General features: G+C 33.3%; 2 protein-coding genes across 6 annotated transcripts; both read right to left on the bottom strand.

The window, feature by feature from the left end:
- Positions 1-358: 358 nt before the first annotated feature.
- LOC130990303 (uncharacterized) lies at positions 359-8,109 on the bottom strand. 5 transcript variants are annotated; one of them, XM_057914522.1, is made up of 11 exons: positions 7,594-8,109; positions 6,846-7,354; positions 6,322-6,524; positions 5,583-5,750; positions 3,018-3,332; positions 2,215-2,373; positions 1,950-2,099; positions 1,625-1,828; positions 1,507-1,551; positions 1,166-1,423; positions 359-1,090 (listed from the first exon to the last, which is right to left on the bottom strand). In XM_057914522.1, exons 1-11 carry the CDS (start codon positions 7,958-7,960, stop codon positions 502-504), a joined length of 2,967 nt encoding a protein of 988 aa, XP_057770505.1. In that variant the 5' UTR covers positions 7,961-8,109; the 3' UTR covers positions 359-501. The 5 variants fall into 5 exon arrangements, with proteins under 5 accessions (XP_057770505.1, XP_057770506.1, XP_057770503.1 ...); XM_057914523.1 differs by having other exon boundaries at positions 1,172-1,423; XM_057914520.1 differs by having other exon boundaries at positions 359-1,423.
- A 2,285-nt stretch (positions 8,110-10,394) lies between these two features.
- Positions 10,395-16,872, bottom strand: LOC130990302 (beta-glucosidase 44-like). Its single transcript, XM_057914519.1, has 11 exons — positions 16,540-16,872; positions 16,101-16,159; positions 14,735-14,810; positions 14,578-14,649; positions 14,262-14,349; positions 12,741-12,993; positions 12,545-12,660; positions 11,658-11,875; positions 11,526-11,557; positions 10,990-11,092; positions 10,395-10,890 (listed from the first exon to the last, which is right to left on the bottom strand). The coding sequence occupies exons 1-11, from the start codon at positions 16,784-16,786 to the stop codon at positions 10,610-10,612; spliced, it is 1,545 nt and encodes a 514-aa protein (XP_057770502.1). The 5' UTR covers positions 16,787-16,872; the 3' UTR covers positions 10,395-10,609.
- Between the last annotated feature and the right edge of the window lie 6,754 nt (positions 16,873-23,626).

The raw sequence follows: 23,626 nt of genomic DNA, 5'->3' as shown, positions 1-23,626 counted from the left end.
CGAATTTTGGGCTCATGTCAAATTCCAAAACAATAAAATTTAAATATTTTTTTATAAAACAATTTAATATGATTAAAATTAAATTTTGAGTATAATTCGTATATTTATAGATAATTAACCCTTTATATATTTTTTTAGAATAATTAACCCTTAATATTATATATATATAGATTATCATTTACTTTTGTAGCTTATTCTCTATTTGGCTGAAAAGAACAAAAAAAATCGAGCACATTTTTCCAAAATTCAAACTAATATGACTCTTAAGTCCATTATATTTCTCCACAAATTTCCAAATTATGATCCATTTTTTACCAGTCTCCGTAATTAAAAGTGATGAGATCATAACAACCCAATAAGTACAAAAATCCCATTTCATAAAGTAATGGAGACAATTGCTAGGTCCAAAATAAGAGTTGAAAAACACAAAATCACTGGTATGAACATATACCTGCTTCTTCTATATTTCTACAAAAGAATTTCCACACATTGGTATCACTTCTACAGAGGGGTCTTCAATTTCCTCTTTTCTTTAGTTTGCTGTAAAAATTGAGCAAGAGTCATACCATCTCCAACCTCAACTTCCGAGGCTTGATTCTGGCACGCGTGATCATCACTTCTGAATCCCTCTTTGACTAGCATTTGCTTCGAACAAGCCCCGTCTCCAGTTTTTTGCCTTTTACGCTGATAAAGGATGAGTATCTGAGAGCTTTTCTTCCTCTTCCTTGGTGAGTGACCGATCTTCTCTTTCATACAACCAGCTTCTGTTGCTTTTGTATCCTCAGATAAAGACGACGGATGATCATTTGTTGCATCGGTTAGTTTCTTATCCTTTTTCATTTGTCTTTTCGTCACAGCTTGCCTGGGCGCTTCGGGCTTCGTCTGCTGTACTTCCTTGAGTAATTGACTATTCCGCCTCCTTGGCTGCAGCTTAGAAGCCTTCGCAATTTGTGTGATGATGGCATTGTCGCCTCCAAGTTCAGCATCAAGAGGTACATCTGGAGTTGGTTCTTCTATCGGATCAAAATGTTCGTATTGTTTCATGCATGCTTCATCCCCTATCACTGCAACAGATGTAGTGGGATTCTTTCTGCAATAGAGAAAACAATCAGCAAATATTTTAGATATGTAAATCATGTAATTATGACAATGGACAAGTGAATACCCTGACCGTTTCTTCAGTGGCTGAGATTTTCTCATATTATTACCATCACTGACATGAATTTCCGTAATTTCCTCCCCCTCGGGAATATCAAGTAACCCTGTCTCCGGACCACCTGACAAATGAATATCTGATGAAGGACGAGCATTGCTCTTCCGCAAACGTGAGCTTTTATGCCTTCCTGCTCTACGCATGGATCTTCCTTGAATTTCAAGCTCGCTCCCATCAGTCAACCTCAGAACTTCTTCTGAATATATCTCACTGCAGTAACAGGAAACAAGGGAAACTTATGAGATCAGAGTGGCGTCACAGGAAACAAGGGAAACTTATGGATGATCCTTTACCCAGAAAGTGTGTCTTCTTCATTACATTGACGCACCCCCCTCCGCCTAGGAATTACCAATAAACAAGTATCAGGACCAAACTGTATTATATTGACTAAGAAAAATCCATGAGCCATACCTTGATCTCTTCCTTTTTCTCATAGAGGGATCAACATTTTCATTTCCAGCAATACGCAATGTCTCTGGCAATTGAAAGTCTTTAGGCCCAAGGGCAGGTCGTTCAGACTCCCTATCGACAAAATTTGATATCAAAGCAGCCTTTGTTATCTTTCTGGCAGTTTGCAGCTGTGGCACGTCAGCTGGAAATAACACCTTCCATCTCCTAAATTATGTACTCAAGTTCGGAATCAAAGCAGACAAAATCCAGATATCCAGAGATACACAGTAAACAAAGAAAAAAGAAAAAAGACTCTAAAGAAGTTGGCAGTAAGACAGAGACATACCTCAAACATAGATTATCAGTGCGATGGGGAATACAGGCAGCAACCTTGGACCAACAGTAACCATGCTTTGCAATGGCCTCTTCCAATTTTAAATCTTCTTCTTCGGTCCATTCAGCCTTATTGAGGGAAGGATCCAAGCAATTGACCCATCTGTACCACCCAAGCCCCACAATTATACGCACATAAATTAGAGATAAAAAATTGTCACCTACATATATCAATTATTGCACACATACACACACATAGATATATATTGAAGGAACACCTTTCCCTGCATTGCACATGTGTACGACCAGGCACACAGTTAGCTACTTTTCTCCACGTTTTGGGCCCAAAAAGAGTTACAGCAACTTTCAAGCGTTTGTCTTCCTCCAGAGTCCATTTTCCAGATCTTTCCCTAGTTGGATGAAGGGTCTTTAACCATCTGCATTCTCATCATGAAGTTGAAGAGCTTAATAAAACATTTCATAAAAACAATAGTATCAAGTTTCCACGCATGATTATTGCCCCCCACACCCCAATCCCCAACAGTAAAAAACAAACAAAGAGTGTGCGTGTGTTGGCCTAGCGGTAGGTAGTTAATGCCTAAGGCCTGAGATCCTAGGCTCGAGTCCATCATCGTGTGGCATTTAAATTTCTTTATTTACTTGTGTAATTTATTAAAAAAACAAACAAACAAACAAACAAACAAACAAAGAGGAACAGCTAAGATTACAGATTCCAGATACAGTTCTAAACAAATGAAATTTTGATTCAAGTTAGTTCTTTGAAAACAATTCCCCAAGCAGTATCATCATTATTTATTAAATGCCTTTTTTGGTCATATTTGAGAAGCAAGGGCTGGGATTTCATTTATAAAAGGGAAATCAACACATAAAAAGCAATATGCCACGGTAGGAACTTCATCAAACAAACTTCTACTATAGACGACTCGCAAATAGTGTTTTTTTTTTGTGGGGTGGGGGGGGGGGGGGGGGTTGAGGAAGAAAGATATGCTATAAAATAAAAACTAACAAATAATCAAGAGAATCTTAAAGATTTACACTTTAGTTGAGCATATTAACTGACCTGTTAGAGCATTGGGTACCTCTTCTTCCTTCCATTGCATTAGCAACAGCTTGCCAATTACTCTCACCATAAGTCTCTATGGCAGCTCGAAGTTTATTATCGTCCTCATTGGTCCACTCTCTTTTGAGTATTGAAGCATTAAGACTTCTTTGATAGCGTGCTAAGCACTGAAAAGGGGTTCTATTTGTTCCAAGTGATGCAGCAATATCTATCCAGTTAATTAATCCCTTCTCTTGTATAATGTGCAAAAGATTCTTGTCCTCCATTGCAGTCCATGGGCCATGATTAATTAAGGGGTCTTCAGAGTTAAAAAACCTGCAAAGTAAGAGTATTTGGCTCATCAAAGATAAAGTACATAGTGCTCATTCTCTATGCTTCAATGATCTAGCAGTTGACACCTCTCTAGACAATTAGAACAGATACAACAAGTTAACAATAAAGTACGAGCACTTTTGACTAGCACAGATTTCTTCAAAGTGATACATACCTGATTTTGTGTACACAGACTGAAATCTAGAGCATAACACTCGGAGTAACCAATACAACTATATATGAACACCAGCAGATGGACATTAAACTAAGCAGTCATTGTGGCTTATGACCAATCTTGCAGGAGAGAAACGAAAACAAGAAAACTATAGGAAAGTGAAACAAATGTTCTAGCCAATTTGGATTTCAAAAGTTTGTGACACCCTAAAGTGGGCCATCTGCTCTGTCTTGACGCTCAAGACACTTCCATAAAGACACTTGTATTGAGACACTAATATGCTCGAGACACCTATCTTGAGTTGTCCCAAGAGACCAAGCCTCGTGACAAGTGTCTGAAGCAACTTCTCTCAAGGTTCAATAGCTTTCTTGATATATCTTCTTTATATATATATATATATATATATATATATATATATATATATATAGAGAGAGAGAGAGAGAGAGAGAAAGGTTCAATGGAGAAATGCAAATGTTGTTAGAAAGGAGAAACAATCTCAACCATTAAAATAGCTCAATCAAACGGTTAATAATTAAGAATAAATCCAGTGTCCAAATTTTGATGAACGGACGTATTTGTTGAAAAGACGTATTTGTTGAAAATCTCGCACTCCAGGATTCGAACCCCAAACCAAAATGCTTGTTCAATAAAATTATTGGTATATTCATCAAAATTATTGATTTGTTCAACGTTTCTAAATCACGCAAAAAAATTAATTTCTCCATATATATATATACATATATATTTATATTACAATAATGACTCTTGTTAGTTATGGCAGTCGTTGATCATATAAGATCAATGGTGCATATTGGCTTTTATTTACTAGAAGAAAAGTTTTATTCCAATCGTCCTATATAGGACGATTGGAATAAAACTTTTCTTCTAGTAAATAAAAGCCAATATGCACCATTGATCTTATATGATCAACGACTGCCATAACTAACAAGAATCATTATTGTAATATAAAAGGCATTATCATTCATAAGCACCATTCTATGTATAAAAAAGCATTATAATAAAAGAATCATTATTGTATGTTTAAAAAGCATCATTACATGTGAATACCAATCCTTGGCATCCATTTAATCAAGATCTACAGACATATTGGTTTCTAGTTCCTAGAATTGGGATAGTTTCTATCTATCTATTTACACACAACACACACAGATATATATATATATACATACATATATAAGAAACACAACATTATATTGAAATGTTTATAATAAATGATTACAGAGTTTTAGCGGCTACTTTTTCCCACTAATTTTTAATAACTCAGTTTTTTTCCAACCCCAGCCTTTTTTTTTCGCTCATGAACACAGCAAATTCGGTTTTCTTTCTGTTCCATTTTGCTCTCTTATTATTTCTGTTCTTTTTCTTCTTTTTTTTTCCTTTCTAAAAATCGTGTAGTTTGACTAATGATAAAATATTCAATATGCATATCAAATTAAAGATCATAATAAAAACTTTAATTTGATATATATTCTAAGATGCACGGGACGGGGACGATACAAAATACGAAACGAAAATAAGTCTATTTTCCAAAAAATATGAATACGTTGAAAATACGTTTATACTCCCTCCATCCCACTCTAATAGGCTCGTTTTTCTTTTTGGGACGTCCCACTAGAATAGGCTCATTTTCCATTTTGAGTAAAAAAAAATATACTTAATTGGTGTGGACCACACCACTTCCCTCTTAAAAAGTAAGTTTCTTAATTCCGAGCCCAAAAGAAGTGAGTCTATTAGAGTGGGACGGAGGGAGTATTTATTTATAATATTTTTTTATTTTATTAATACTGATATTATAAAAATCACATAAACACATTCAAATCAAAATACTTTTACTAAATTAACAATTAATAATTTTTAATATAGGCCTAGCTTAGATGGCAAGAAATTTTATTTTTAAGAAAATATTCTGAGAGGCCACCCTAAGGCTTTATATTGATAAATGCAAACTGATTAAACAACATCTATGTCCCTAGTGCTCCAAACAATTGCAGCTTTAACCAGAGAGTATAAGTGTTTTTCAGAAACCATCTTAAATCAAAGAAACTACCGCAACTTACCTCGCTTGGCATTCTGCACCAGTCCGTCTAGGAACATACATAGCAGCTAGCTGATCCCAGTTAACCTTAGGCGAGAATTGTCTCATTCTCTCAGGTGTTATGTCACAATCTTTTATTGATTTCATCATGTTGTCAACATTACTTGAATCATAATATCCATCTGCCTCACTGCAAACAACAACATACTGAATAAGACTAAAACCAACATGTTTAAAGATCAACTGCAACTGCCATTGTGAGGGAGGTACAAGAACTAATTGTGCACTAACAAAAAAATGACAACCAAGTTGTTCATCGCCCAAAAAGAACAAAAAAGAAACAGAACTCAAGCATGTGGATAAGTCATGCAGTCAATATCTTCAAAGCCATTGTGAGGGAGGTACAAGTGTTTTCACATCCTTCAGTTCACTGTCGTAATGGAAACTGAACACAAAGGAGCTTCATGGTTTTACACTTTGAGGCAAGCACACTGAACAGATTTTTTTTCAAGAAAAAGCCCATGTAATCAATTGTCCAGAAATGGCATAAAAATACTGTGTCAGATAATCATTACAAGCACACATCACATTCTAAGACCTTGTAATCTGTTTTCCCAAAGCAGTATGTTAAAAGAAAAAGAAGCATAAAGTTGAAAAAAAACAAGTGCTTCGTGTACCAGGAACCAAGATCACGCAATAAGTCAAAAAACTTCTGCAATACATTACGTGAATGCATGCCAGGTAAACATACAAGATCATACCTGTATAGATCATCAACAGATTGCTGAAGCAACATTTCCTGAAATTGCTGTTTCACACCCTTCAAGAGATTCTCCCTCTCTTCCTTAGACCACTTCTCCTTATTAAAAGGGATAGAAAATGTTGCCAATGCCTCCTTATAGTTGGGAACATGTACATTCTCTCGAGGTCCCTTGTACGAAGCAGGAATGTTCTTTTCATTGGGCTGCATGAATCAGCAAAGTGTTTGAGCGTCTACAGACAACTAATAAAAGAAAATTCTAATTGATCAAGAAGAAGGAAGAAAATAACTAATCCATGATATTCTCAGCTGTTAACTCTTATCCACTTTATACCGCTATGAACTGACGATAAGAGACCATTACATATAGATAAACAAAAACTGATGCTGTTATATATCAAGTAAAATAGAAAATGCCAAGATCCCCAGCAATAGAGAGCACCATATATAACTTAATGGTAATAGTTCTAGAGAAGATCACTAACACATTCAATAACACTTATTAAGAATAAGAGGATAAAAGACCTTCATGTTTGCCTTAAGCTTTGGCACTGAAATTAACTGAACACGATGATCTTTTTTCTGTGACAAAGCTCGTCCTCTCCTCTTCTTGCAATCAACCTGAAAGTCTTTAAGGATTCTGACACGCTCTATTAGCTTACCAAGTTCTTCCATCCTGGCTTCCATTTGCATCATCTTACTCCTTATAAGTTTTTGACACGATCTATTCTTCTTGATAGCATCAACAAATGCCAGGGCTGAGTTAGGAAAGTGAGAAGTTCTGAGTGGCAATTCAGCCACATCATCAACACCCAGTTCATTCCATTCAACTGTATCAGAACTCCCACCAGCATTATCACATACTTCTACTTTCTTTCCAGTAGGCTCGCTCGTATCTACACAATTAAGAAATCCTTCTCGAGCATTAGTTCTCTCAACAAAGCTATTGGAAGTTTCCTTTTCCGAGTCTATAATAGTAGCACCCACCTGCTCAGGTCTATGTGAAAATCCCTCAAAGTTCTCCTTCAAGCTGCCTGCATCAAATGTTCGAGAATTAAGATGATATAAGAAACAAATACATAGACCAAAGGAAAAGAGAAGAACAATAGGAATTTAAAATCAACCGGCAATATGTAAGTTCAACTCTGTAAACTAGAGATGATTATATGCAAAATAATAACTTCGCCGTTTCACTCTATTGAACGCGATTTTAACATAAATAAACAACTAAATCCCATTGATTCAATTGGTGGAAGCAACGGGCAGCATATACCATCATTATAGGCAGCAAAACGCCGCTGAATAGCTCGGAGGGTCTCGTAATCTTCCTCAATATCGTCGCTGTCGGACAAATCGGGCAGCACGGTACACAAGGGCTTCATCTTCAGAGGCTCTTCCCCCACATCCATGGGAACGGCGAAGCGATTCTGAATGCTTCGAACTAATTGAAGGTCATTGTCTTCATCTCCGTCGGATTCCCCCTCGGAAGAGGAAGCCTCGCTGGCAATGCCACCGGCGGCGGCTGCGGAGGCAGGCGTTTCGCCGGTCAGCTGGCAAGCCCTTCGTAGCGCCTCCATGTCTTCGTTGAATCCATCGTCGGAGTCGGAGTCAGAATCGGAGACTCCCTTAGACGAAGACATCTTCAAATCTATTGCAATTTTGCCACTTCCCCGCCAAGAACAGTAGTATCACATGTTCTACTATATCAACCCTTCCGTGAGTAATTGAGAAGAAGAAGGAGTCTTCCGCCAGCAATGAAACAAGAAAGAGGGAGAGGAGGGTTGGGCCTTGTTTAATTCAGAAGATGAGCCCCAAATGTATTCAAGTATTGGGCCTATAATAATTAAAATTTTCTTTTTTAATTGGATAACTGATGCATATATACACGAATTTTGACTCATTTTATTTTTTTCACGAAATATGGTACTCTAAAAAAATTATCTAAGTAATTTTTTTATAATTAACAATAAATATTACTTCACTTGAGATTAGGCATTGAAAAGTTTCTCAATCACATGATCATGTGATGAATATTTTACGTCATTAATTAGGTTGAAAAATGCTAATTAGAATTATATAATTGGTTGAAATGTAGTCATACACTCATTATCTCCCCTTATCTTTTAACTAACTAGCTTAATTAATTTAATTAATGATAGATGACAATTATTTATGGGTGACATGATTTTTTTTAAATATATTTTGTTATCAAAACGACATCGTTTTGATTAGAGTTATGTCACGTCAACGCCAATTTAGATTCAATTTTAACTTAAATTTTATGATTACCTGCCCAATTGTATAATTCTAATTAGCATTTCTCGATCCAATTAATGACGTGAAATATTCACCACATGACCATGTGATTGAAAAATTTTCCAATGCCTAATCTCAAGTGAAGTATTGTTAATTATAAAAGAATTATTTGGATTACTTTTTATAATAATATATTTTGTGGGAAAAAACAAAATGAGCCAAAGTTTGTGTATTTTGTGGAAAAAATAAAATGAGCCAAAATTTGTTTATTTTTTATAATTCTCAAAGTTTGTAAAATAAACAAAATGAGCTAAAATTCGTGTATTTTTTGATAACTTTCAAAGTTCGTAAAAAAAACCGAAATGAACCCAAAATTTTTGTATTTAAGCATTAATAACCGTTTTTAGTTTGACCACTATGGATAGATTTGTACAGTGTACCCTACCAACATCATTATGAAATACATCATACAACAATATCATATCGTTGGGCTCACCTATATATTATTATTCAATGTGATAAACTTTCGCCTGAGGTTGTACTCGTCATTGCCGTCGAGCTACTATGGCAATGGGCGTGTCGGCCGCATATGAAGATGCCAAAAAGCAGGAGTTTTCAAAGTTGGTGGAGGGGTCGGATAGAGTATCGGACTAGTACGCGAAATCGGCCATAGCTTGTGCGAAATCAAAGCTTAACCATTCTCAATTGTGGGACCTATAGAAAAAAATCTACTTTTATTTGAAAAAGTGTGTGATAGTAGATTTGAATTATATGACTTCTGATATTAATCATTATATTAGTAGATCAACACATGTACACAATAAAAATTCATTTTTTTTTTACTTACAACAATTAACATTCCGTCGGCCAAGCAAGCAAATTAGGGGTGAGCATCGGTTCGATTTGGTGCAAAATCGAACCAAAAACTCAAAATCAAAAATCGAACCGATGATTAGAATTGGAACCGAACCGCGCACCAATTGGGGGTGCCAATCGAACCGATTTCTGCTCACCCCTAAAGCAAATTGCCGAAAAATAAAAACATAAAGGATTGCCCAATTAAAACCAAAATGAAACGATGAGAAGGTTTTTGAATTTCGTTGAATACTTCAAAAATTTGAACATTATCACGTACTGTACATAAATGACCTATATAATACGGGGATTTGATTAGAAATTTTAATTTTTCTTTAGAAAATTTGGAGAGGAAAGAGAACTGGGTATGGAGTCTAGACTTGAATAGTAAAAAGGTGAGGGTGGGGTGGTAGTGGTACCATTAATTGACTAGCTAGCGATAAACATATTATACCAAGTTTAGATTTTTTTTTTTGTGGCCACTATCTTATAGCGATTTGTAAAAATAGATCAATTTTTTTCAAACTTACAAAAATAGGCCGAATATTTTAAATTTCGGCGTTTTGGGCCACATTTTGCCCCAATTTGGTATCTAGGCCACATTTGGAGCCATATTTGAGCCTAATTTCCTAAATGTGGTCCAAAATAGAGCGATTGGAATAAAATATGGCTTACGAATGCCAAAATTTAAAATAATTGACCTATTTTTGTTAGTTCGAAAAAAATTAGTCTATTTTTACAAACCGTCCTAATATAGTGGCCTAATTTTTTTTAAAACTATTTTAAGGTACGTGCGTCAATTATTGTAGTCTTTAATTAATATAGACTACGGTTTAGCATCATAGCCTATGGGGATGAGAATAGACTACGTCAGCTAGCACTACAGATCTTAAATCTCATAGACTACACCGTAGTCTATCATGAGCATTTTTGTAGTAGTGATATACTCCATTACCAGGTCAATTTATTCACCAATAATAAAGATGAAGAGCTTCATTCAATGGCTGAGTTCAACCAAAAACAAAACTAAACAAACTGAAACTGAATTAGCCTACAGGTACAAAACTAGAGAAATCTTGCTTTCTTATTCCTAAACAGAGACTGAAGCCATCTTATTGATAATGTTCCCATATATCTCCATGTTCAAACATTTGAAATCTTGCCCCATGCATATATGATCAATGCTTAACTTGTCTCTGCTGAAGCTGCTTGAACCAGTAAGCCGACATCTTCGGATACCTCTTGAGCGTTTTGAAGTCGACGTAGACAATGCCAAACCTCGACGTGTAGCCTAACCTCCACTCGAAATTGTCGACAAATGTCCATTGGAAGTAGCCCTCCACGTTGGCGCCCTCGTTGATCGCCTTCTTCAGTTGTGCTAAGTAGCTCTTGTAGTAGTTGATTCTTATAGTGTCATGCAATACCTTTGGGAGAGTCAGGTTGCCTGGCTGATCCATTCCTATATATATGTCATCAAATTTGCTAGTCTTGTTACTTCAATAAAGTCGAGCTTATTATGTATACAATAATTTTTATTCTTTTTTGTTATATATGTTACCATTCTCAGCCAAAATCATGGTGGGATTTCCATAATGCTCTTTTATGTAGTTCACAGCTTTGTATAGACCCCATGGCACAATGTAAAGCCAGTAGGAATGTGCCTGCACACATAAATTCAAACAAATCAATCATTTTATCAAAAACTTAGCATATATATTTACATATGTACCATGTAGGGTCAGGAATTCCCTCCCGTAGCATCGTAGTACTCATGCATTTTCATGTATAAAACAATATAATATTATTGTATATATAATCATGCATCTTTTGAAAATGCATTATATACACATATGCAAAAATGTTAATGCATATATGCAATTTTAAATTTATATAAACAGTTTTGTGTTTAACACTGTGCAGTTGTAAGAGTATTACCTAAAACTTGGGTACAATATATGATACTTCCTCTATACATGTATTATGTATAGGGGGAGATGATCAAATAAAAATCATCTTTATTATGTTAATTGGAAACTAATCTAATTAAATCATAGACCTTAATATTATATAATATTAATATTGAGATAAACTCACCCTTGGTCCAATCGGCACTCCATGTCGTTCATCTGCCAAAGATTTAGGATAACGTAATGTTAGAAAATTATTAAGGAACATAAATTAACGTAAGACGAGGTACGTAGATAAATAAAATAGAAATTTTCATACAAGCAAATCCGACATTCCAATCTTGCTGGTATCCCAAGACCTTGGGTTTTGGTTGGTGCGGATCATACATGTAGTATGCAGTGTATTGATTTACACCTATGAAATCGAAGCCTCCCTTCACCATCTTCACATCTTCCTCATTGAACTTGGGCAGCCTCTTTCCTACTATATTCTGCATTGTCTTTGGATACTCTCCGTACACCAACGGATGCAAGAACCTACCAAAATAAAATACATAAAATTTTCAAATTTTGGTTTTAATTAGAATTCTCATCTTATGTCGTGTCGCTATTGTGAACACAAACACGACTTGTTGAGAATTTGTTCGATGCGAACACGATTTTAAACTCTAACTAGGAAATAAATAAACATAAAATAAGTGTTAGTCATAGTTATCCCACTTAATTTCAAGAACTCTCAATTCTGTAAAAAGTTTGATTCATGTCCTGCCTTACAGAATTGATAGTGAGTTACCTTGCCGGATTCTTAGCTGGGTACTCATTATTTTTTGTCGAATTCTATAAGATTGGAAATAAAATCAAAAGTTTTCAAAGTTGAGGGTTCTTAAAGTAAAAGCCCAAGTTTAAGACATTTTTTGAAAAATACTAAAAATTGGGGATACAAACTATGATTAATTCTAAAAAAACTATAAATTTATATGAATATATATTATCGTGTTATTATATGAAAATGACACTATTCGACATGCACTCGAACACGACACGAAATTATCGTGTCATCTGGAAACACATGGATTCATATCATGTCGTATTATAAGGAACACACATACGACAAGCTCAGACATTAACTCATTAATTCCGTGCGCGTTCGTATGGTAGGAAAATTTGGCAGCCCTAGTTTTAATGGTTTAACACATAATTACGTACCATCCAATGTGAAAGTCTCTAGCCCTCTGAGCGGCATAATTGTCTGCTTTGGATCTCGTAAGAGGCTCGTACCACACGAAATCTAACAGAATCCCAATCCTCCCCTTCTGTTTCACCTGAAAGATTCCATCATGCATATGTAACTCATTCTTTTCTTTTCTTTTTTTTTTTTTTAAAAAAAAGTCAGTTTGATTACCTGATATTTATGGCGATACCTTTGCACAGCGGCGGCGTGACTGAGAATGATATTGTGAGCAACAATGTAAGGCTCAGTAGCAGAGTTCCCCTCTGTGCAGTTACCATATGCTTTGGAGCATCGTCCCGGAGCGAAGAATCCGTTGTCGTATCCCAGCGCAGCTACGACTCGAGGCTCGTTGAACGTCTGCCAGTTCTTCACTCTGTCGCCAAACGTCTTGAAACAGAAGTCGGCATAATCGGCAAAATCCTTCCTGCATCATGTTCAACCCACCTTTTCTATCTCATATCAATTTCATAAAAAGTATTAATGCTTCTATATAGGGGTAATTGCACTAGTTTTGCACATGAATTAAAAAATTTAGTTCTAAATATACGAAATTTTAATTGTTCTGACCTTTTCAAACGGTTGGTAACTGCCCTAAATGTTGAGGTAGATTATTGAAATGACTACTGCTTAAACGGCCGATGCCCTAAACTATTATAGTTGGATGGCTACGTTATTTCAACAAGTCACGATGTCATTAACTTGTCACTTCAGCTAGCCACAACAACATTAATTCGTTGAAAATTAACAATCGTATGAAAAAAATGAAAACAATTGAAAATTCGTATACTTAATGACAAATTTTAAATTCATGTGCAAAATTAGAATTGGTGAAAGCATATACTTAAACTCTCCTTCTATTTATAAGTTTGGAGTATATCCTCTCCCATTATAAGACCTTTTAAAGATACAATGAGGTCAATCTAATTGAAAATCCGTATACTTAATGTCAAATTTTAAATTCATATGCAAAATTAGAATTGGTGAAAGCATATACTTAAACTCTCCTTCTATTTATAAGTTTGGAGTATATCCTCTCCCATTATAAGACCTTTTAAAGATACAATGAGGTCAATCTAATTACGAATGATGTGTTATCTTTAATTGTAAATTTATAATGACAAAATGAGGCATAAAAAAATTATCTCTTTAAATCTTTCCTTTACCTTTTCTCATTTTCTACAAAAGGAATTTCATCATTTTCGTTCTTTTTACCTCAAGGAAAAATACTACTCCCTCCGTCTCCCAAATAGTTTTCTAAGAGGGAGGAGCACGAGTTTTAAGATGAAAAGTAAGGATAAATAAAATATTATTAGTGGTGGTATAGTCTAAAAATAGAAAGGAAAGTTTTCTTTGGGGACGAACCGAAAAGGAAAGTTAGAGAGTTATTTAGAAGACGGAGTGAGTATTATCCCATTTTTGATATGGTAATATTATCACTCATTAAAGTGAAAATGTGGAACGAGAAATCGTGAAATTCTCTTTTATAGAAAATTGAAAGAAAAGAAAAAAGCAATTTAAAGAGAGAATTTTTTTAATCCTTTTTTTCCTCATAGTAAATTTATAAAGAAATGGAAAACATTCAAAAAAAAAAAGGGAAAAGAATCAATTGAAAATGATTTGAAATTTTGAATCACATAATGAATGCGCTAGAGGTAGAGAGTAGAGAGGGACATATGCATTATTGATGCTTACACTACTTCACGGCTAAGCCATCCCTTGTACCTATCCTCAAGCGCTTGAGGAAGGTCGTAATGATTTAGATTGGGATACGGCGTGATGCCTGCACAATGTTAAACCAACAATATAATAATAATAATAATAATAATAATAATAATAATAATAATAATAATAATAATAATAATAATAATAATAATAATAATAATCTTCATACATGTTTTATTTATCTTGATGTAAAATAAGAATTTTTATGTATGTATTACTAAAACTTTTAACTTTTACATGCAATTGTCACCATTCAGATAGATAAATAAAAAAGTGTTAGTTTTACCTCTTTTGAGCATGTAGTTGATCAACCGGTTGTAGTAAGCAACTCCCTTCCAGTTCACTTTCCCAGTTCCATCTACATGGGTGTTTATAAAAAATTATTGAAATTTTGTTATTGAAATTCTTTTATGATTGAATATATATGTGATATGTAGCATTACTTGGAAATATTCTGGGCCATGAAATTGAAAACCTGTAGGCATCGAAGTTCATTTTCGCCATGAGATCAATGTCCTCCTGTTCCACCATATTTTCCAATCTCAGAATAGGAGCTACAATTTACTTGTCTTTTTCAGTAATTCGGTAATACTATTTCTGGCCATTTTGTGATTATTCATGTTTACTCAAAATAAGTTTCGTTCGGTTATAGCACATTGGATTCTCTATACTATTATTGACATTTAAGATCCTCCATTATCAATTTATGTGACATTATCTACTCGGTATCACATATATAAATACATATTGATTAAATATCAATATTAATATTAATATTAATAGTGAGACACATTAAACTACCATAGATGTTGACATCCACAATTACAGACGGGAACATTTTGGCCATTTTCATGCTCATTTTTACTGATAACATTGCAGTACGAAGCGAAATAGTACTATTTACTAACTTTAGGGAAAAATAATATTTGAAATATGTATTTCATATAGCCACAAAATAATTATCTTATACCCACTCATGTTCTATAATTTATAAATCAATAGTATTGGGCAATCTTAGCAAATATATTGCGTATCCGAAGATTCCATCGTGCAGGTATGTTCTTCCAAATTTGAGCAACACAAACAAAAGAAGATTGTAAATGTATTTTAAATTATTATATTTAGTTATATTTTATTAAAAGAATTTTAAAATTAATTTGTAGCAAGTAGCAAGCGAGAAGATAGTGACAATTGTCACCGACAAAAATGATGATGGAGCAGCTCTATTATTTTCTTTTTGGGTCCACGTGCTTTGAGAATAAAAAACCTTAATAAAATTAAGGAAAATATCAAAGAGATGAAGCTGAAATCGACCATCCTTATCAAAGAGAAAGACATTCCAGTTCAATTATAAGGGGCTTGCCACCTACCAGTCTACCACGTTTATAAATAAATTCAATAAAAAAATAAAAATATAAACAACAAACAAGTATATTTGACATGTATATACGTATTATCTTGGGTTAATGATCGAATCTTAATCATAATGATCGAATCTTAATCAATTCTTTAATGTGGTGCGACTTTTAAATTTTTTTATTTAATATTGTTAATTTAACAAAAAAAAGTCTTAATCTGTCCTCACTTAAGAGTGACTAATCTGTTTTCTAAAATCAATAGAGAAAAAAAGGGGAAGAATTATAGGAATTTTCCTACTCGGCATGACATAAAATGGTATAATTATGAAATCAAAGATCTAGTATAAAAAAATTTGTTAGAGAAAGAAATGTAAGATGAGAGTTTAAGTTCCATTTAATCTTGATGAATGCAGAGGAGAGGAGAGTTTGTTGAAGTAGAAAACAAACTCACTTTGTATTTGTGATACTGATCCACTGACACTTCCCCAGACGCATTATTTGGTTCCATTCCTGCACAATAATTGAACACTCACTCCACCATGACTCACACTACTTCAAAAATCTATATCAAAATCGAAATTCCCCTTTTCTATCAATTCAAAATGTTCTATTTTCAATTCCTGAATTCGTTTGCGTGACACAACTTGACGTGCTGATAAGATAAAAAATAAAAGTTAATCTTAGTTTTTATTTTAACTTTTAATATATTTTTTAAAAATGCCTCCAAATCACATTTCACTTTAAAACCTTCATTCTTGAAAAAATATATACCTGAAATACAGAATCCCATGATAGAATGATAAATCATTTTGTGAGACTCTCATGTGGATTATACATGGACTTCTTCTTTTTATCTATGTATCAAAACGACGTATATAGCATTGAAATACCAGGTATTTTGATGAAGGTATCCCAGATGCTGGGCCCTCGGCCGTCCTTGTCGGCGGCGCCCTCGACTTGATAGGCGGAGGCCGCCGTCCCGAACACGAAGCCCTTAGGGAAGGTGCTTCTGCTGAGGCCTCCCATGTCGAAATTGACGGCGGAATCCGGCGAGGCGTTTTCGTCGTGCGTGGCAAAGCATTGCAATGAGGATAAAGAGAAGAGTAGCAACAAGAGAAATGGGGCGCCGTTGCTCATCTTGTAATGGATATGGTGTGAAGTAGTTAGTGAGAATGCCTACTTATATGTGTGAACCACTATAATGTATTTGTGTGATTAGTTTGCTTCCATGTGGGGTCCATGCAACATTGCTTTTAAAATTATACTCCATCCGTCCCACAAGAGCGTGCATCACTTTTGATGACACAAGTTTTAATAAAATATTAGATGATTGTATCGAGAGTTGAAAAAGTGATTCACTTTATTACTCCCTCCGTCCGCCAAAAGTAGACCATTTTTACTATATTGGGCGTCCGCAAAGAGTACACCACTTTCCTCTTATGGAAATGGTCCCACCACCCACTTTAATCTTTTATCCTTACAAACACTCTTTATTTACAAAAAATCACCCCAAATTCAATCTCAACCACACATCTCATAAAGTGGTGGGACTCTTTCTCCACTACATCAAAATCATCACCAATTTTATTAAATTCCGTGCCCAACCAAAGTGGTCTACTTTTGGCGGACGGATGAAGTATAAAATAAGAGTAAGAAATAAAGAGTTAGTGGTGAGATAGTGTCCAAAAATAGCAAATGCACACTCTTGTGGAGCGATCCAAAATAGAAGTAAGGGCACACTCTTAGACCATGAATAACAACAACCATTCTAACCACTCAATCATCCAACCTTATCAATATTTAATTAATTTATCTCTCTTTCACATCATCAATAATCATCTCAACTCAATCACATCTATTTTGAATGATTTATCCATGACCATCCAACCACAATATTATATATAATTATTTCTATTTTAATTTTTAAACTTTAAAAATTATTTTTGTTATAAATAATATATAAAGTTATGATTAAAAGATGAAAATTTAGTGATTAATAGTGGATAAAATACGTGAAAAAAAGAAGAGGATTTTTGTGTGTGCAAAAATACTGCAAGTGTCATGTCAATTTATAGAAAGAAAAAATATATATACATATATATAATATTATAATATAAATTAAAACCAATCAGAAAGTGATACATGGCTTACCTTTTGAATTAAAAAGGAAGAGACCAGATGGTCTCATAATTTATTTGTTGCTATGACTCTCATTTGAATTAAAATACATGACTCTCATTTGGTTTGGAAGAGACCTAGTCGATTGAAAACTTATTTGTTGCTATGATTTTTATTTTAATAATTTTATCTGATGTGGCATGGTTGACCAGGCCAACTTGGGCGCCGATATTGGTAGTCTTATGGGACGGAGGGGTATTTGATAATTAATTGGATTTATTTCAAGATGTTGTAAACTAAAAATAAGTTAGTAGGATTGCTAACTGAGCTTTTAATTAGAGTAGTTTTTAAATTTCAGACAGTTTAACTTTTATTAGCTGATCTATATCAATTCAATTGACTTATTAACAGCTGAAATTGTTCAGAATATATTTAATTATGAAAAATAAAGTGAAATTAAAACTAGTGTATTTCCCTCATACATCAGTACGTACTCGTTCGGGACCAACAAATATTTAATATTTTTTTCGTTCATTTTGTTGATTAAAATCTATAATTAATTCAACTCAATTTAAATGTCATTGGTCTGGTGACAAAAATTGATTCTCTTTACGTTTACATAATTTTTTTTATTATTGTAGATTATTAGCCATTGTTTTACTATCTTTAGCGAAATCAAATTCATCTTTGCAATTTTATTATTTTTCAAGCTCTAAATAAGACGATGTTCATAACAATTATAGTATTTTAAGTTTCAGATAAGATGATGTTCAAAACTCAGTTATGATCTTATCAAGATCCAAAAACGAGATAATACTCGGCATCAGAGGTGGTCTATTAAGCTCCAAACAAAATAATTCTCATAACTTAATTATAGTCTTGCAAACTCCATACGAGATGATGATCACACGTTAGTTATGGTCAGAGACGAACACACATACCTATTTTTTTTATTAAATATATATATATATATATATATATATTTGTATATTTGTATATATATATATATATTATATTTATTTATTTAACTAAAGTACATAATAAATAAGTAAATTTTAAATTTTTAATTCCCAATAAGCTTGAATTATTATGCAGTTTTTTTTAACGTATTTTATATTGAACGTGCATTTATTTGATTGTAAAATTTTCATTGCAAATGATGGATAAGAAAAAATGAAAAATTGTTATTTTTTCTCCTTTTTTATTATATAGTATTTACTAGAGATGAAAAGATAATAAAATATTGGAAAATATTTTCACACCACTACCCAAAGTAGTACTCACTCCATCCCAATAATAACGTCAAATAAAAAATGGTACACACAAATTAAGAAAATGTAGATAAAATAAGAGAGAGATAAAGTAAATAAGGAGAGAGAGAGAGAGAGAATAGTAAAAAATTAAGAGAAAAATAAAGTAAATGAAGAGAGAGATAGAGAAGGTAGATAAAGTATATTTTTTTTTTTTTGGTTGAGACATTATAAATGAGATGCCCAAAATGGAGACATTATAAAATGGGGTTGCCCCTCTTAATGCTGCTGATCCGTTTTCACCAAAGGTGTGGTGGAAATCAATTCCATTAAAGGTGTCAACTTTTTGTTGAAAGTTGCTCCAAGATAGAATTCCTACAAAAGTAAACTTGAGCAAAAGGAACATTTTGCCAGGCAATGATCCTCCATCTTGTGCTATCTGTTCAGTGAATCTCGAATTGACTTTTCACTTGATGATTGAGTGTCACTTTGCGAATCAAGTGTGGTCCCTGGTGAGTTGTTGGCTAAATTGTATTCTTAGTTTCTCTCCTGATCTACACATCCACTTTAGTCACTTTTAATTGAAAAGCCAAGGAAAAGAAGAAAAAAAAGGCACTAAATTTGATTCGGCAATGCACTGCGTGGAGGATTTGGAAGGCCCGAAATAATTTCATCTTTAATGGAGTTGATCCATGTATCACAAAAGTTGTGGAAGCTGTGAAGATTAGTACTTAGAAGTGGTTTCGTGCCCAATTCCCTTGGTCTTTTTGTTGTTCTATATCTGATTGGTGTGGTCGGCCAAAAGATTGTCTTCCGTGTAAATTTTAATTTTGTTATCCTCATGGTGTAAGGGTTGAGTACTCCTTGTACTCATCTTTATTTATAATATGTTTTTTACTTTAAAAAATATATATATAAATGGGATGCCCAAAAATTTTTTTTGGACGTTATTATTGGACGAAGGGAGTATTATCCAACATTGGAATTTTTTTTTTTTTTTTTTTGAGGAGGATAGATCTTTTTTTTTTTTTTTTTGATCGGGCAAAGTCATGTTAGATGTTAGTAGTTAGTTCCCCATCCACTCCAAGAACCACCTTGTCTCTTCATTCACCAAATTCACCTTATATCTCCAATCTCCAATTCGCTCCCAAGAGGGATCGAACCCGGGTCACTTCACTTAAGTGAGGACCTGGTGGCCAGTGGGCTAAGCCCCCTGGTTTTGAGGAGGATAGATCTATAGTGAAGAATGGAGAATACTCGGAGATTATGAAAGAATCGGACTTCCAGATTAAGAAAGAATCGGCGTAAGAGATTAAGAAAGAAACTGAGATTAAGAAAGAATCGGCGTCAGAGATTAAGAAAGAATCGGATGTTGACGCGGAGATTAAGAAAGCCAAGATTAAGAAAGAACCGGATGTTGAGATTCTGTGATTTTTTTTTATAGTAATCAACCTGCAGTAGGATTTCTTTTGTTCTTGAATCCCAACATTGGAAAGAAAATGAGTCAAAATGAGCTATATCCGAGAAAATTTCACCATTTCTCATTCATTCTTTTCACTCCAAGAAGAGATAATACCATCCCTCCATTTTTGATGTGATAATATTATCACTTTTTGAAGTGAAAATGAGGAATGAGAAATGGTGAAATTCTATTTTGTAGAAAATGAGAGAAATAAAGAAGAGATTAAAGGGTTATCTTTTTTTGTAATCCTTCTTTTTACATGGTAAATTTATAAATTAAAGAGAACATATACTCATAGTTAATTTGTGCCTCCAAAGTAAAAAATTCTAGATCCGTCCCTGGTTATGGTCTTTAAACTACATACGCGAGATGATGCTCAAAAGTCAAATGTGGTGTTTCAAGTTCCAAACGAGATGATGTTCAGAGAAATATTTCTATTATCCCAAAACAAGAATTAATATTTAATTAATATAAGTGGTTGAGATTAATACCATTTTAAATATTGTTCCACCAATTTAATTTAATCAAATTAAATTAAGTAGAAAAATATATAATTTAAATACTGAACTTTCGTCCAATTCTGGTTTTGCACACAAACTTTGAACTATAGCGTGAAAATTACTAAACTTTAGATTTTATCTATTTTTGCTACTAATCCAAATTCCGGTCAAATATCAGGTTAATATGACGTGCCAATATTTGACGTGACGTATTTATTGTTAATTTCTTATTAATAAAAAAAGAACACAAAACAAATAACCAAAATTGTCAATAACTTAATATATCAAATCAAATAATAGTATTTTTTTTAATTCTCAAGTTTAAATCAATTTTTTTCTAATTCACTATTACACAACTCATTATTCCAATATATAAAATAGAAGTCATTCAAATAGTATAATTATATATAGTTTATAAAAAAAATAATCTTTAGATAATGAAAATTTAATAAACTTTATTACTTAGCTAAATATTTTTTTTTATATATTAAGTTATTGATAATTAAAATATTTTTTGGCTGACACACCTAAATTCAAAGAATCCCCTTATTATTATTGAATTTATTTAATTAATTAATTCAATTAAAAAAATATACTATTATTTGATTTGATATATTAAATTATTGACAATTTGAGTTATTTACTTTGTGTTCTTTTTTTATTGTTAAGAAATTAAATAAAAAATATTATTTTGCCAATCAATTGTCACGCAAGAATAAATACGCCACGTCAAAATTGGCACACCATATTATATATTAGCTTGGTATTTGGCCGGAATTTGGATTAGTAGCAAAATAAGATAAAATCAAAAGTTTAGTAATTATCACGCCACAATTCAAAGTTTGTGTGCAAAACTAGAATTGGATGAAAGTTCAGTATTTTATGAGCAATTAACCCTAATTTATATACCAAACTATTTTAACCATAAAAATAATATAAAATAACAACGTAAATTGATTCATCATCCAATTTCGACCTAGATTTACCCTAATAAAACCAAATTTATTATATTTGCTATCTTATCTTAATGATCATCATGCACTAAATTCTAGGCAAATTCATTTCTTCATTCCCTCGCGTCTCTCATATGCAAATTAAATCGCGATTGCATTGAAAAAATATTGTAACAAAATTTATAAAAAGTTAAAATCGATGCTAGTAGTATAAAACAAAAACAAGTATAATATATCTAAAGGAAATGACATGAATAAGCCGTTGGCGATGACGTTAGGGGTTGCATCTATCGTCAAAAAATGTTTGCTGAAATGTAGAATTGTTGCGTGACCTAACTGATTTTATCTACAATTAACTCACATTGTTGTCTATGCCTGCGCACCCACCGATTGTACTTCTCATGCATCAGAGAGACAAATAAGGCTTTAATTTAAACAAAACAAAGACAAAAACAGAATCTAAAATCAATCCTATAGTCTCATTATATATTGTTATCATTTTTTTTTATCTATGCTATCCTAAATGCCGAGTTCCATTTTTTATACAATAATATTATATATCTATATCCATATCTCTCATCTCTCCCCTTATCAAAAAAAAAAAAAAAAATATCTCTCATCTCTCCACTCAATATCATCTCCCAAAAAAACGTTAACTTAGATGAATGAAAAAATATTTAATATGAATATTAAATTAAAGATTACGAGAAGATCTGCTTTAATTCGATGTGAAAATTATAAAAAATAATTTGGAAACAAATAAATTACGATCATTTAAAGTGTTAATATTAATTTTTGTTCTCTCTTATTTATATATCTCTAATGTTGAACACCATAATATTTTTTCATTTTGTTTTCTTTTGTTGGTGAAAAAAATAAGTATATGGCATTTTTTTCCTTTCAAAAAACTTTACATGATTTTTTAAATATAATTATTTTAAATTTAAATATTGTTAAATTATAATGGTTTTTAATGCAATTAAGGAGAAGGAAATTGTGTTAATTTTAATATGAATTTGTAAATAAAAAATTAGTTATATATCTAAACATTAGAATTTAAAATATTGTATAAATTTATTTAATTAAGTGTACAAATTATTCATTTATTTATTTATATAAACATATTTGTTGCCTTAAAAATAAGAATGGATTTTGAAAATGACTACTTTGAAATAGTGCTGAATTCTATGTAAATTGCATGAAAGCTTTATTCTTTGCCTTTTTACTGTCAAGTAGGCCCTCAGTCACATACGGACTCCGGAAAGCAGCAGACGGCTTAAGCAAGCATCATGGCCTCTCTTCAACATCAGCCTCCTCCTCATCAATAGTCCAGGTAAAGTGGACATCATCATCTACATCTCCCGGTTGAAGAGCATGCGTGAATGGACTAGGCTGATGAGCTGATGTCTCTGGGTGAGGACTGTGATGTGATGCAAATTGCCTCAAAGATGGCTGCTTATCACTGTGACGTGAGGCAGATCACCTCTGGCTCTCCCTAGCCTAATCATCATGATGAGATGATCGCCTCTGGCTCAACCTAACCTGATCCTCGACATGCGCTGATCGCCTCTGACTCTCATGAGGCTGATCCTCATGATGATATGATCGCCTCTGGCTCTCATGAGGCTGATCCTCATGATGATATGATCGTCAGTGACTCTCCAGAGGCCGATCATCATGATGAGATGATCGCC

Source organism: Salvia miltiorrhiza, chromosome 6 (genome assembly GCF_028751815.1).
Source record: "Salvia miltiorrhiza cultivar Shanhuang (shh) chromosome 6, IMPLAD_Smil_shh, whole genome shotgun sequence".
Taxonomy (NCBI): Eukaryota; Viridiplantae; Streptophyta; class Magnoliopsida; order Lamiales; family Lamiaceae; genus Salvia; species Salvia miltiorrhiza.
This window is presented reverse-complemented; position numbering and strand designations above follow the sequence as displayed.

Bases quoted from the DNA above. Each gene is read 5' to 3' on its own strand.
- LOC130990302 (XM_057914519.1), bottom strand. From the start codon at position 16,786: ATGAGCAACGGCGCCCCATTTCTCTTGTTGCTACTCTTCTCTTTATCC. The intron at 14,811-16,100 runs GTGAGTTTGTTT...ATGGTGGAACAG, and splicing joins ATCAGTATCACAAATACAAA to GAGGACATTGATCTCATGGC. The intron at 12,994-14,261 runs GTAAGCATCAAT...AACATGATGCAG, and splicing joins TGGCTTAGCCGTGAAGTAGT to GAAGGATTTTGCCGATTATG.
- LOC130990303 (XM_057914520.1), bottom strand. From the start codon at position 7,960: ATGTCTTCGTCTAAGGGAGTCTCCGATTCTGACTCCGACTCCGACGAT. The intron at 5,751-6,321 runs GTATGATCTTGT...TGTTGTTTGCAG, and splicing joins TCTGTTGATGATCTATACAG to TGAGGCAGATGGATATTATG. The intron at 3,333-5,582 runs GTAAGTTGCGGT...CTTACTTTGCAG, and splicing joins GGTGCAGAATGCCAAGCGAG to GTTTTTTAACTCTGAAGACC.